Source organism: Dendrobates tinctorius, unplaced genomic scaffold (assembly GCF_039654945.1).
Source record: "Dendrobates tinctorius isolate UK_male_01 unplaced genomic scaffold, ASM3965494v1 ptg000121l, whole genome shotgun sequence".
In the NCBI taxonomy this organism is placed as follows: domain Eukaryota; kingdom Metazoa; phylum Chordata; class Amphibia; order Anura; family Dendrobatidae; genus Dendrobates; species Dendrobates tinctorius.
Genome location: NW_027361789.1, coordinates 86,905 through 102,792, shown reverse-complemented (window position 1 = coordinate 102,792; position 15,888 = coordinate 86,905). Strand labels below are relative to the sequence as shown.

Sequence of the window (15,888 nt, the reverse complement as noted above, 5' to 3'; positions counted from 1 at the left end):
TGTGTTTCTGTTTGCATCACAACACACTACACATTCTCCGCTATGAACCATTTTTTATTACAGTCAACTATTTTAAGAGATTGACTATCTGTTCAGAAATTTGGAAAAAAAAACAGTATATTACGCTGTTTGGTTAGTTTACTATTTATTGTCATTTTCCGCAGCTTATGAAAAATGAATTGTTAGCTGCTGGTGACACAACCTATCAGGACACTATTGTCAGGCCATGTTCACACATTTGGCATTCTGCTCACATCTTATTGACAATGTATGTGAATGAGGTATTTTGTACCCTATTCAAATGTGGATAAATAGTAAAAAAAAGTAATAGGTGCACTGCAAATTTTGAAATTAATAGTAGAAAACCCCCAGAATATCTCCATAGCCAGATCCCAATCTGTGCGCAGATCCAATGGCCAATGGAGGAATCCAAGCAGGAATCCATGTTTTGGCTTTAAAAGTTCTCCTGCATATTTTCTAAATTTTAATAAAAAAATCCTTGTTTGCATGAATAATAGCATATGTTTCCATTAATCATTAAAGATACCCATGCACATTAGATAAAAGTCGGACGATCCCACCCAAACCCCTTAACGGATCGGTGACTATTGTGAATAGGGCCTGCTGAGACTTCCCTATTATTTCCATTAGTTATTTTACTTTGTAATGATGTAATATTACAGGCATGCATTATGATTAGAGACATGTTGCAACTTTTACAATAACATTATGGGGGCGATTTATTAAGACTGGGGTAGCGCACATCAGTCTTAATGACGCGCTCGCTGGAGTAGCCACCTGAGTCATTAAGCGACATGCAGCACTTAATGAATTTGGCACGTCTGTTAACCAGCGTTTGCCACCGCCAGAAAAGTACGTCATTCGGGGATTGGCATAGATTTCTGGAGTAAGTCACACCAAATTTTATGAATTTGATAGGTGAGCAGGAACAGGCCCCCTTGTTGCCCATGCTATGTTTATTTGGGTGTTTCTCGCCTGGCCTAGCGTGTGTACACAAAACGTTTCAATATTTTTGTGCAAATTTCAATTGCAACTTATTAACGTGTTTAATATGGAATAAAAATGGCCAGCTTACCCCAAAAAAGAATGGATGATCAATGCAGGGAAACTTGTGGCACCAAAGGAAAGCCAAGTGTAAGAAAAAAAAATTCCAACTCGATATATCCTCATAAATGGGAGTCTTTAAAGGGAATCTGCCACCTATTTTTAGCCCTATCAGCTGCCGGCACAGCCATCAGGGGCTTATCATTCTATAATGCTGTAGATAAGCCCCCGATGTAACCTGAAAGAAGAAAAATGAGTTAGATTATACTCACCCAGGGGTGGTCCGGGTCCAGTCTTGGTCCGATGAGTGTTGCGGTCCGGTCCGGCGCCTCCCATCTTGTAGCGGTGACGTCCTCTTCATTATAGAATGCTGTAGATAAGCCCCTGATGGCAGTGGCCGCAGCTGATAGGGCTAAAAATAGGTGACAGATTCCTTTTAAAAATAAAACATGATCAAAATATGTATAGTGGGAATCTATACCATTTATTTTTGATTGAACAGACTTTGTGGTTTTTTTCTGCAAATATTGTATAAGGTGTGTGGTGTAGTAACCACTGTGTCTGCTAGGGGGCGCTGAGTGGATGTCCCAGGAGAAAGGATGAATGGCAGAATACTGAATGGCCATTATGTATCCCAAAGTGGGTGGCTTTGGAATGGAGACTTATGTGTTGTTCAGTAATGATATTGCTGAGGTGTTGTTTCAATGTGTAAGGGAGAGGTCTCCAGGTAACTAGAGAGATGGGCGGGCCTGGTTACCTGCAAACCCACCAGTTTATAGTACTGTTGGAAAGAGTGTGTAAATGCTTGAAGGACCTGTGATGAGGTCATAGTCATGTGACCCGGTGGGCGTGGCTATGAACCATATAATGTGACCAGGGTAGGTCACAGGCGGTGAATGCTTGGTCCCGGTTGGTCCAGTGTGGAAGGTCCCGCTGAGATGGGGCTTCCTGCCTGACAGCACGTATGGACGCTGTGAGTAATGGCTGCAAGTGCCTGAGAGTTCCCTGGAGGGAATTAATGTCTGCAGTCTGGAGCAGCAGCCATGAGAGAACCCTGACGGGGTGAGATAGAACTGTGTGGCTGAAAAGCCTGTGTATTGGACATTGCTAACAGAGTGAAGCTCTGTCATGGTTGCTATGCTGTTTATATATTGCTGGTCATGGTTTATGATGTTTAATAAACCGCATTGACTATACTGGTTTATGGAAAACCTGTGCCGGATCTGATTTTGTGGCTGCCAAGCGAGTGATCCCCTACTTAAATGACAGCGCTACCTCACAGGTGCAAAAGGTTCAGTTGACCTTTTATGTACCGTATATGTATTTATTTATGTTCCTATGTCCCTCCTATCTGCATTCTGTTTCTCCCTGCACTATTCCTCCCATTTTTCTTGTTACATGTACTATTTCTATGTATATACCCTTATGTGTGTATTGTAACCCTTCCATATAAAATTAATAAAAAATAATTTGAAGAAGCCTGAAAAAAAAAAAAAGAAATTCCAGCAGCGGAATCTTCATAAAAAACACCCTTGAATTCAAAAAATTTAAAAAGTCTCAACTCCAACATCGACTCTATCAAACGCATGTCACAATGGTGCCTTTAGTCATTGCAATCATTTTCCATTAAAGAGTGTTTTTAATGAAGATTCCGATGCTGTCAAGTGACTACAAAGCACAGGGTCACTAACTGCTGGACTTTTGTATTCTTGCATGAGTTAATAGATAAACTGGATAGTACAATGACATACATATTTCTAAATTGATATTTTAGACATATATTGATTTTGGTGATATCATTAAGGAGACCCTGAGTCGAACAAGACAAAACAACAGGATAGAGAGTGCAAAATCACTGGTCCTGTGCTTAAAGCAGGTAAGAAACAACCATAGAGACATTGGTGTCACTGTGAAATGAGAATGCTGTACAGAATATCATGTTCTCTCTGTGTTACAATTATCATTTGGATCAGTGTTTTTCAACGGATTTTAATCCATTTTTATTCTGTGTTCATCACTGAAGTATCGATTTTTCTTGTATGCCAGTAAAAAGTTTCCAAGTTTCAAACTATTAAACAGTGAAAATAGGACTGCTCTACTGTGCAACACTGAGGACATCTGCTTGATGTCGAGTTTTTTGTTAAAGACCCATCAACTTGAATGGCTTTTAAGGCACCAATCGCATCAATATCAGACATGTCTCAGTATTTGTTAGTTTTTTTGCTGAACAGCTTAGAAAACAACAAAACATGACATTTGGGCATGCCCACGTGCTAGCAAGTGAGGCGTAAATTTGCAATATTCTAACTCTGAAGTTAGAGCCTATATTTATTTATGTATGGGCCACAGCACCAGAAGAAGCAATGTATTTGTAGGTGCATTTGTGAATATTGGAAGAAACATTATCCTGTAAAGTTGCTGGACTTGTAGGCCAAAAGATCCTGTTTATTGAAAATGAGAGCAAAATGTTTGTAAGGAGCAAGTGTTTATGGTAATAACATTGATGGGCACAAAGTGGCTGATATCTAATTAAATAATATGTTGTAGGAAAAATATTAAACACCATCAAAAGATGTACAAAGACCTGTCTGATGGATTGTTCCTCTTTTTACTTTAGCCACAACAGATTTTTAACATTTCTTGCATGGTCTGTATTCTCTATAACATAACGAGACATAAATGCACAGACTTGCCCAGGTTTAACTGATGTTCCTGCATATAGTCATGGCAAGCATGTTTGATGTTAAACAACATATATGTACAGGTTACACAGCGACACTTGTCTAAGGCCGGGATCACACTACCGTGTTTGATGCGAGAAACTCGCACGAGTGGGTGTTGATGCGAGAGACTCTTGCAAGTTTCTTGCATCACACACGGTAGTGTGATTCCGGCCTTAAGGCTGGAGTCACACTAAACGTATAAAAAATCAGTCCGAGTGTCCCTGCCGAGAGTCGCACCTAGCATCCAATTTATATCTGAATGCAGTGCGATTGCTATCCGATTGCAATGCGATTAGTAATTCTCTAAGCTATTTACAGATTTCAATGGAAATATTCTTCAAAACACACACACATTTATATATATATACTGTGTCTTGCGAAAGTATTCGGCCTCCTGGAACTTTTCAACCTTTTCCCACATATCACGCTTCAAAGATGAAGCTACCAAATGTAAATTTTTGGTGAAGAATTAACAACAAGTGGGACACAATTGTGAAGTTGAACAAAATTTATTAGTTATTTTAAATTTTTGTGGAAATTCAAAAACTGAAAGGTGGGGCGTGCAATATTATTCGGCCCCTTTAACTTAATACTTTGTTGCGCCACCTTTTGCTGCGATTACAGCTGCAAGTCGCTTGGGTATGTCTCTATCAGTTTTGTACATCAAGAGACTGAAATTCTTGCCCATTCTTCCTTGGCAAGCAGCTCGAGCTAAGTGAAGATTGATGGAGATCGTTTGTGAACAGCAGTTTTCAGCTCTTTCCACAGATTCTCAATTGGATTCAGGTCTGGACTTTGACTTGGCCATTCTAACACCTGGATACATTTATTTGTGACCCATTCCATTGTAGAATTTGCTTTATGTTTGGGATCATTGTCTTGTTGGAAGACGAATCTCTGTCCCAGTCTCAGGTCTTCTGCAGACTCCAACAGGTTTTCTTCAAGAATGGTCCTGTATTTGGCTCCATCCATCTTCCCATCAATTTTAACCATCTTCCCTGTCCCTGCTGAAGAAAAGCAGGCCCAAACCATGATGCTGCCACCAACATGTTTGACAGTGGGGATGGTGTGTTCAGGGTGATGAGCTGTATTGCCTTTACGCCAAACATAACGTTTGGCATTGTTGCCAAAAAGTTCGATTTTGGTTTCATCTGACTAGAGCACCTTCTTCCACATGTTTGGTGTGTCTCCCAGGTGGCTTGTTGCAAACTTTAAGCCACACTTTTTATGGATATCTTTGAGAAATGGCTTTCTTTTTGCCACTCTTCCATAAAGGCCAGATTTGTGCAGTGTACGACTGATTGTTGTCCTATGGACAGACTGTCCCACCTCAGCTGTAGATCTCTGCAGTTCATCCAGAGTGATCATGGGCCTCTTGGCTGCATCTCTGATCAGTCTTCTCCCTGTTTGAGATGAAAGTTTAGAGGGACGGCCGGGTCTTGGTAGATTTGCAGTGGTATGATACTTCTTCCATTTCAATATGATCGCTTGCACAGTGCTTCTTGGGATGTTTATAGTTTTGGAAATGATTTTGTTTCCAAATCCGACTTTAAACTTCTCCACAATAGTATCACGGACCTGCCTGTTGTGTTCCTTGGTTTTCATGATGCTCTCTGCGCATCAAACAGAACCCTGAGACTATCACAGAGCAGGTGCATGTATACAGAGACTTGATTACACATAGGTGGATTATATTTAAAATCATTATTCATTTAGGACAACATTGGATCATTCAGAGATCCACAATGAACTTCTGGAGTGAGTTTGCTGCACTGAATGTAAAGGGGCCAAATAATATTGCACGCCCCACTTTTCAGTTTTTGAATTTCCACAAAAATTTAAAATAACCAATAAATTTTGTTCAACTTCACAATTGTGTCCCATTTGTTGTTGATTCTTCACCAAAAATTTACATTTGGTATCTTTATGTTTGAAGCATGATATGTGGGAAAAGGTTGAAAAGTTCCAGGGGGCCGAATACTTTCACAAGGCACTTTATGTGTATATGTGTATATATATATATATATATATTACATAGAATTAAAACCAGCAATTCATGTGCCGCGTAAAATTAGTGACAAGTTAGAATAGAATAGATATATACACATAGGATAGGTAGAAGACGTATAGATGGCAGTGACACACACACATATGTATATGTGTGTGTGTGTGTGTGTGTGTGTGTGTGTATATACACTCACTGGCCACTTTATTAGGTACACCTGTCCAACTGTGTGTTAAGACTTAATTTCTAATCAGCCAATCACATGGCGGCAACTCAGTGCATTTAGGCATGTAGACATGGTCAAGACAATCTCCTGCAGTTCAAACCGAGCATCAGTATGGGGAAGAAAGGTGATTTGAGTGCCTTTGAACGTGGCATGATTGTTGGTGCCAGAAGGGCTGGTCTGAGAATTTCAGAAACTGCTGATCTACTGGGATTTTCACGCACAACCATCTCTAGGGTTTACAGAGAATGGTCCGAAAAAGAAAAAAAATCCAGTGAGCGGCAGTTCTGTGGCCGGAAATGCCATGTTGATGCCAGAGGTCAGAGGAGAATGGGCAGACTGGTTCGAGCTGATAGAAAGGCAACAGTGACTCAAATTGCCACCCGTTACAACCAAGGTAGGCAGAAGAGCATCTCTGAACGCACAGTGCGTCGAACTTTGAGGCAGATGGGCTACAGCAGCAGAAGACCACACTGGGTACCACTCCTCTCAGCTAAGAACAGGAAACTGAGGCTACAATTTGCACAAGCTCATCGAAATTGGACAGTAGAAGATTGGAAAAACGTTGCCTGGTCTGATGAGTCTCGATTTCTGCTGCGACATTCGGATGGTAGGGTCAGAATTTGGCGTAAACAACATGAAAGCATGGATCCATCCTGCCTTGTATCAACGGTTCAGGCTGGTGGTGGTGGTGTCATGGTGTGGGGAATTTTTTCTGGGCACTCTTTGGGCCCCTTGGTACCAATTGAGCATCGTTGCAACGCCACAGCCTACCTGAGTATTGTTGCTGACCATGTCCATCCCTTTATGACCACAATGTACCCAACATCTGATGGCTACTTTCAGCAGGATAATGCGCCATGTCATAAAGCTCGAATCATCTCAGATTGGTTTCTTGAACATGACAATGAGTTTACTGTACTCAAATGGCCTCCTCAGTCACCAGATCTCAATCCAATAGAGCATCTTTGGGATGTGGTGGAACGGGAGATTCGCATCAGGGATGTGCAGCCGACAAATCTGCGCCAACTGTGTGATGCCATCATGTCAATATGGTCCAAAATCTCTGAGGAATGCTTCCAGCACCTTGTTGAATCTCTGCCACGAAGAATTGAGGCAGTTCTGAAGGCAAAAGGGGGTCCAACCCCTTACTAGCATGGTGTACCTAATAAAGTGGCCAGTGAGTGTATATAGCAGGCAATTCAGCAGCCGTGTGTAAATACACATAGAATAGTTAGATATACAGATGTCTGTGACAGATACAATTAGTGCAGTGTGTGTGCTGCTTACTGTACATGTATTTAATAAATAAAAGATTATTTTTCTGAAAAAAATGGTGTGGACTCCTGCGTATTATTCCTAACCGGCAGAGGGAAAGCCAACGGCTGGAGGCCGATGTTAATACCCATGGAGCTAAAAACACACACACACAGAAAAAGACCTTTAATTGAAAGAATGACACAGACTCCTTTAATAAATCTTAATTAAACCATACTTACGACCCTGCCCATTCCACCGACGCCATTGTCGTCTGCAAAATAGTTATAAAAAAACAAACAACAATATTCCTCACCTTTCCGCAGAGATGATGATAATCCATTTTTCCCACGATGGGTCTAGCTCTACTACATCTCTACATCTAGATGGCAGGCTGCATGGTTGCATGATGCATTTCCCATGGCGCTTGCGCCGACATCACATAGCTAGTTAGTTCAATGGCTATGAACTCGCAGGACCTGTCTGATGGCACCGCGAGCAGGAGAACTTTCCCATTCACGTGGTGCTGTCAGACAGAGAATAGGAGTTCACAAGGAGACACTGAGCACATGCTGCTCAGTGTCTCTGCTGGATGGCAGGCGATGGTTGCACCAAGCAGCCTGCTATATAGATGTAGCAGAGCTAGACCAGTGTGGAACAAATGGATTATCATCATCTCTACAAAAAGGTGAGGAATATTGTTGTGTTTTTTTAACTCTTTTGCAGACGACAATGGTGTCATTGCAATTGGCGAGGTCGTAAGTATGGTTTAATTAAGATTTATTAAAGGAGGCTGTATCGTTCTTTCAATTAAAGGACTTTTTTCTCTGTGTGTGTATGTGTGTATTTTTTATCCGATATGACTTTGGGGTTTGTTATTGGGGCGTCTTATTGATGCCTCTCTATTACTAACCTGGGGGCTTGATGTCACCTGACAATACAGAGGTGACATATACCCCCCAACTATCACCTCACTTGCCACTGCTGCAGTGCAAGTGGGAAGAATCAGGCTAAGTGCCAGAATTGGCACATCTTACAGATGCACCTTTTCTGGGGAAGCTGAGTGTTGATGTTTTTAGCCTGGGGGGGCCAGTATCCATGGTCCCTTAGGCTATTAATATCAGCCTGCAGCTGTCTGCATAGCCTTTGCGGGTTATTAATTATAGGGGGACCCTACGTCATTTTTTTTAGGGTCCCCCATTTTAATAGTCAGTAAAGGCTAAGTATACAGTTGTGAGCTGATATTAATAGCATGGGAAGCTCCATGGGTATTACCCCCTTCCCAGGCTATAAACATCGGCCCCCAGCCATTGGCTTTACCTCTGCTGGTTAAGAAAATTACGTGGGAACCCACACCATGTTTTTCAGAAAAATAATCTGTTATTAATTAAATGCATGTACAGTAAGCTGCACACACAGTGCACTAATTGTATTTGTCACAGACATCTGTATAGCTACCTATTCTATGTGTATTTACTGTATGTAATCCATCTCTTCTATCCTGTCGACTCCTGCTGTGATTTTACACTACGCGGCTGCTGAATTGCTGGCGTGTATGATTATCTATTCTATTCTAACCTGTCACTCTGTGATTTTACCGTATGCACCAGATGAATTGCCAGCTTTTCAAAAGACACCGGTGTGTAAAAATCAGACAGCACTCACGTGGTCCGAGTGCTGTGTGATTTTTTTTTTTTTTTCTTGCACCGATAGGCTTGCATTGGCGAGTCTCGGCCAAGTCTTGGTGCCAATCGCAGCATGCTGCGATTTTACCCGCATGCCGAATACGCCTGAGAAAATAAACGCTGATGTGAACTGCCCCATAGATTAACACTGGGCCGAATGCTATGCGATGTTTTCTCACATAGTGTTTGGCCGTATTTTATGATAGTGTGACTCCGGCCTTAGTCACAAAATGATGAAATATTTTTAAACCCATGTCACCATTGGTGCCTGCACCAAGTTGCAACAAAACGGTCCAAATCATCTATGTCATGGAATCCTCCATCTACAAGGTATTTTTGATGTAGCTGATTCATGACACCAATCAATGGTGTAATGTACCATGGACTCCTAGCAGTACGGAGTAAGGGTGCCTGAAAAGTAACCACAGGGCAACTGTGCATTGTAGCTGAAATAATTTTTGGACTAGATATAAAAGGTATCTTGTTTACCTAATGATTACAGATCAGATACAACTGCACATTACAGCTAGTGCAAATGTAGGATCATTATGCTACACGCTCCTACATTTACACTCTATTGTGCAGTTGTGCCTAATTTGGAATCATTAGGTAAACAAGATACTTTTTATATATAGTCCAAAAATTATTACACATTGGTATAATACAAATTGGCCATGCATAAATGTCAGCCAAACTATTGTTCGGCTGACGACTATCTTTCACGATTTTTTAAGTGGGGTTGCTCGTTCCTATATTCTCTATGAAAGTGTTTGTGACGGAATCATCTGGCAGCGCCTTATCTCCATACCAAACAAAAGGATCAGGAAATTGAATTCTAGTCGCCTCTGTCTTCTGTCAGGGTGGAGGTGGGAAGTCCCCATAACATTAGATGGTCAGGTTATCCCTCTGAAATTGACAGGTGCCCCCAACTTTTATCTAATGTGCATGGGGGCCCTTACTCCTAAAACTGCCCATGTATTAGAATTGATGGCATGGCTGTAGTATGTAAGTAATATAATACATACTTGTACTCATCAAATTGCACGTTTGCTTTATTTCTGAAACTGTCCTTTAAGTGTAAGCTGACAGTAATGGGATGTGTGAGCGCAATGCATATCTGCTGGCTGATCTAGCCACACAATTGAAAGCTTGACTTATCACGTCTATGGTCTTGTTATTAGAGAAATACAGATGCTTGCCATTTCATTCAGTAGACCAAAAATAGCCCCCCTTGACACCAGGAAGGAAGGTCATTTGGAGACAGCTGAAAATGAATGCAAATTAACAAAACTAAAGTGTCCTTGTTCTGGAAAAAGACTTGACCCATTCCAGCTTTGCTTTTTTCCCTGCATGGTGATGTCTGCAGCTGTTTCTGGAGCACAGAGAAGCACATGACAGTGCCATCCCGTCCTCCTCGTCATTCTCTAACATAAAGGAGCTGGCTCGCCGCTTTTCTCTAACGTTTGGCATGGACCACGTGAAATGCAGGGAATCTATAGCGATGATGCACAAGTATGTGGAGTGAAGGTTTTTCCCCTGACATCTACTGCGCTATTTATATTCGTAGCCACACACCAATGAATGCAGCATTAGGCTATGATTTATTTAAGAGAACACAGCTTACGGCATTTCGCATCATACTAAATGACACACACATATACAGCACTTGGTACAACCTGTATAACGCTAAACAATGTTTTCATCATAGAGTGGTAACCTACAGCTCGTACCAGCAGTGAAGATTGTACATACCATGGATTCACATGGAGACGTGGGATAAGTTAGTGAGTAGTGCAGGCAGGTCTTCACTAATCCCATTAAAGACTATTCTGGTCACATAAACACAGCTTGAAATTGTCGCTCAAGAGAGTGATTGCTGTACTGGCTCTATTAAACTCCACAGTGTATGGAATATCCCAGAAAGAAACCTCGCTATTCCTATGTATGAAATCAGTCAGACGAAAATACATTAGACCACTCCATAAACATCTGTTGAAGACCTATTACTGCTCTATAGACACACATTACATATACAGATTATACTAAAAATATGAGTAGAAACGGTCTATGGTGGTTTGTATTGATTTTATTTACATATATAGCACCATCATATTCCCCAGCGCTTTACAGACATCATCATCACTGTCCCCGATGGAGCTCACAATCTAAATTCCCTATCAGTATGTCTTTGGAGTGTGGGAGGAAACCCACGCAAACACGAGGAGAACATACAAACTCTTTCAGATGTTGTCCTTGGTGGGATTTGAACCCTGGACTCCAGCAGTGCTAACCATTGAGCCACCATGCTGCCCCATTACAATATTCATGTGCCCTTTAATAGGGTGTGAATAGATATGTATAAGGTGCCCAGATGGGTGGGTATGGTGTGTTTGTTAACCTTCTGCCTACTGATCCTGATTACCAGCTTGTATTATAGCCCAAAACTATATCTACAGGTTTGCATTCTTCACAGCTGAAATCTCTTAGGATTTTTTTTTTATTGTCTGTCCATAAAGAGCATGCACTCTAGAAAATGTAATTGATTCATCAGGCATTGTACAGATGCAGTAACTACCTCGCCTACTTCATTATGGGAACTGTTAGGAATAGCAATCCATTGACTTGGGAATACAGGATCAGTTTAAAGGGGTATTCCCATCTCCAAGATCCTATTTCAGTATGTAGTAGGTATAAGAATGATAATATTAGCAAATGCCTCCAATTATAAATGTAGTATAGTTCTTCTGATAACCTATGTTTCTTACCTCATGTGCAGGGCAACGTAGTAGCTTAGGTATCCATGGTTATGACCACTAGCAACTAACTGTCAATATTTGAGTAGTCGTAAACATGGATACCTAAGCTACAGCAATGGCCTACACATGAGGTAAGCGACATAGGTTATAAGAAGAACTGTTCTACATTCTTAATTGGAAGCATTTTGCACTGTAATTGTAAAGTCACCTATGTTGCATGTAAATAGTATATTTGTGTTCAGCGTCTTTAAACGTGTCTTTGTTATGATGGTTTTTCCTTTAGCTAATGTATTTAAAATGGAACATTCTGCTTGTCTATACTTTCAGGCAAGGCATTGAATTTGCCTTTAAGGAGCCAGCAGCACAGGACAGTCTTCCTCCACCCAATCTGCCTTTTCTCTTGCTGATCAGTGAGTTCTCCAGCAAACTGCTACAAGCCGACAAAAGACTAGTGTAAGTGTGTGTTTGTGGCGTTAGATCAGTTCTGTATATGTGAATGCTGAAGATATCAAATCATTGAAGACTGAATATAATAGAAACATTGTCTAAAGCCATAATATTGTCCATAGCCATAAATGTCATAAACTGCCCTAGAAAAATGGCAGCTAAAAGTTGCTTGGTTCCTACAGAGAATGGCTTATAGGGAAGAATAGAGACATAAATAAGTTTGAGAACAGTAGTATGAGAACCTGTTCAACGGGAAAGCACAATTTCCCACAGTTGAGTCCATAGACCTAAAATACAATGAAAACATATTAAAACACACTTTTAAAATATCAATAGTATCTGCACCCTAAAGGAGCCTATACATGTTAGACAAACCATCTCTGCCAAAGACCCCATACACATAAATGCTTGGCAAGTGTTTATGTGCTCTCCATGGGGAGAGTGGAGTAAGCTGCTGACAGATCAGTCTGGTGCCGTATGTGCCTGAAGAATAGAAGGATCTGTTGGGGCTTCATACAAATTTGATGCTCAGCCAATGCCGCCAAAATAAGTGAGTTCGACACACTGTAATGTAGGGGTCTTACTTGAATGCAGTATATGTTCAAGTGGTTTTCCCACAATTCACAGTTAGCATCTATCATAGGTTAAAAGTGTTTAATCGCGGGGGGGGGACACCTATGGGACTCCCAAGATCAATAGACGGGGGATCCATAATCGGTCATGCAGCACAGTGGTGCGAGCATGCTTCCTGCAGTATCGGTGGGCTGACTTAAACAGAAGAGGGCTTGGCTGTTTCAGTCAGTACCATAGACTTTTTCATGAAACGGCTCCATTCAGTACCTTGCCCTCTCACTGTGCCCATTAAATAATGAGGATTGGGGTTTCATGACTTCTGTTCTAGTGACCTTGGGGATCCCAGCGCTTGGGCACCCTGATGAGACATTTATTACCCATTCTATAAATAGGTGATAAATGTCAATCAAGGTAAAATGTCTTTCAGAGTGTAAAGGCATATGTATATCCAGAGGTGCCTCAGTCACAGGCGAAACCTTAGTATTTGTGACAAAAAACAAATTCTGCTATCTTTGTGCAGAAGATGCGAGTTACGGGCCGGCACCCATTCCTCAAGTGCTCTTTGATAGTGGCGACTCATTCCTCAATTTGTAATGGGGCTCCAATAAATTTTTAGTTCCACCCCTGAGTAGAAGTAAAGGCTGCATATCATGGCAAGGCCAAAGTATAGGACAGCAGTAACAGTACGTGATATACCTACCTATGTAACCAGATTTGAGATATGATGTAGAACAGCTTGTACTGTAGATTTAGTTGCTCCTGAATTGCACTTGTCATCTTTTAGTGCGAGCATCTCTAGCGCATAACTTACATTGGGTTATTTTGAGCTCATTCTGCCTACGCTGCAATATTCTTCTTTTTAGATAATGCCGTTTAAAAGAAAATTGAAATCTTACCTATTTCTGTGAGTCACACGCTGCTAAATGTGGCAGTTCAGGCATAAAGGCTCATTACGAAATGAGGACGCTGCAATCTGAAAATATTAAACTTGACAATTTGTCATATTCTAATGTAGTAAAGCAAGTCGTGTACTAGATATAAATGGTAATGCTTCTATTAACATTACCAGTGATTAGAATTCTGTTCGGTGATATGGTACATCTTCCTATCGGGTACATGAATGTAGACTTCATTAGGGCTCTCCTTACAATACGCATTTATGGCAGATTCATAGAATATTCCATAAATGCTTGAATGGAAATGTGGCCTATTGTGGTGACTGACCAAATGTACCTCCAACTAGGGGACATGGGAAACTTATAGGGAACCTGCCAGTTGGATCAAGCTGCAGAAATTTGAGACTTGGATTGAATAGGAGGCACACACCACTTAATGAATCAAGTGTATCTTACAAGTGATGTGCTCCTCCTTAGAAATCATACACCAGTCGTGGACTGCAGTAAGATTTCTGGCGTAATGTACACCACAACGGAGCACGAATTAGACATGCAGGTGTTGCCATGACTCCACCCCGCTGGCCAAAAGGGGTATGAAAACACCAAAAGTAGCAAAGTTTTTTTTAACTTTTTAAAGGTGTTCTATGCCAGAATTAATGATTTAAGGCCTTCTGGGTCTCATCTGACTATTCCAAAGCTACATCCCACGTGGCTCCTCTCTCTCCTGCTCCCCTAAACCATAGAGGAAAGGAGGAGAACATACTGCGTGGTTGGCACGCAGGGCTGTGCGAGTACACACGTATCTTATCTTGGTGAGACATTTCCTTACAGCACTGTGGCTGGTATAAGGAGCATTCCAGGATAGTAACAAAATGATTAATGTATATCCATTCATTTTACTTTAAACATAAATTAACCTATTATTGTTATGGAAAATTGAATGGGTGAATGAGAGAGTCATTAGGCTGTGTTTACATTCAGCATTTGATGTGGGGTTTTTTTCCTGCAGCCAAAACTTGCTTTCATTGCAGTAAAAATGCTGCAAAACACCTGATTTTTAGCGTTTTTTTTGTCATGCTTTTTGCAGAATTTTTGGGTATGGATTGAATGTGTGCTTTGTCTGCAGTACATTTTTAATAAAGTTTGTTTTCTGTGAATAAAACTATGCCGTTGTGTGTTTTTGGAGCATTATTCATGTTCATTGCTTTGTGGGTGGAAAAAAAAAACACTGACGGAATTGACATACTGCAGCAATTCTGCAGTGCTCATATTCAGTGGCGGGAAAAAAAAAGTGCGCACGAGATTCCTGAAATCCCATAGCTTTTGCTGGCGCTTTAAAAAGCAACTTTTCAGTTGCATAAAAAAAAGCCCTCTGCAAAGACACTGCATGTGAACTCAGCCCTACTATACTAATTATGGTACTATAGTATATATATACACACAATAAATAGGCTGCTTAGTATAATGCATATTATACTAACATCAATGTTTGTCTCACCAGGTATGGGTATCTGCAGAGATTTGCCAGTGAGCAGATGATGCTGTGTAAAGGAGCAGGATGGCATCCTCTTACTGTGTACAGTAATTCTTTACTGGATCATGATGAGAGTTCTTCATGCGGAAGCCTCTTTTCTAGAGACCGTATGATTGCCGGCACACCTTATCCTTTAAGGAGAAAATCAATGTGTGGTGAGATCCAGCAGCTCATTAGCTCAGTTTTCGTATGATGGCTGCACTGTATATAGACTATATTCACTTAAAAAATCCAAGTCTGAACTATTGTGTGACGTTATTAATGTAAATCCCTTAATAGATCGGTACATTTCTGAACTCTTACCTGGAGGAAACTAAGACAACATACAATCTCCAGAAACAGGTTGCTGTTGTGTGGATTCTGTGTAAATGCTTTAGATCCGTCACCTACGCATCTCTAGCAATGCTCCTGGAATATTCAGCAGCTCTAATGTTAGGCTTGGAAACACTTCATGATTCTTTGCAGTTCTAGGCCCTTCATATTTGAAACTCATCTTTCCTAAACCAGGAGTGAGTGATAAATCCAGAAGTGGTGACGTGTTTCTATTATACTTTCCCTCTGTTCCACTCCCGATTTTGCCTACAGCTATATTCACATGTCCAGTAATCATCTGTTAGACTGGATCCAGCAGCAATCCATCGAGAAAAAAAAAAACTTTAAAAAGTAAAGACTGATCGCTGCTTTTTTTTTTTTTTTAAACACTGAAGGCAAGGGAAAACAGATC

General features: G+C 40.9%; 1 protein-coding gene across 5 annotated transcripts in view; it reads left to right on the top strand.

Annotated features, from left to right (window-relative positions):
* The window catches only part of LOC141046814 (cohesin subunit SA-2-like), a 195,255-nt gene that overhangs the window by 176,564 nt on the left and 2,803 nt on the right, over positions 1-15,888 (top strand). For 4 of the 5 annotated variants that reach the window (XM_073541431.1, XM_073541430.1, XM_073541429.1 and 1 more), the window contains 4 exons: positions 2,840-2,941; positions 10,325-10,470; positions 12,042-12,167; positions 15,132-15,319. In XM_073541431.1, the coding sequence (XP_073397532.1) occupies positions 2,840-2,941; positions 10,325-10,470; positions 12,042-12,167; positions 15,132-15,319 (562 nt within the window). Of the gene's footprint in view, positions 1-2,839; positions 2,942-10,324; positions 10,471-12,041; positions 12,168-15,131; positions 15,320-15,888 lie in introns of those variants that run through there. The other variant, XR_012219668.1, reaches the window with a different exon arrangement.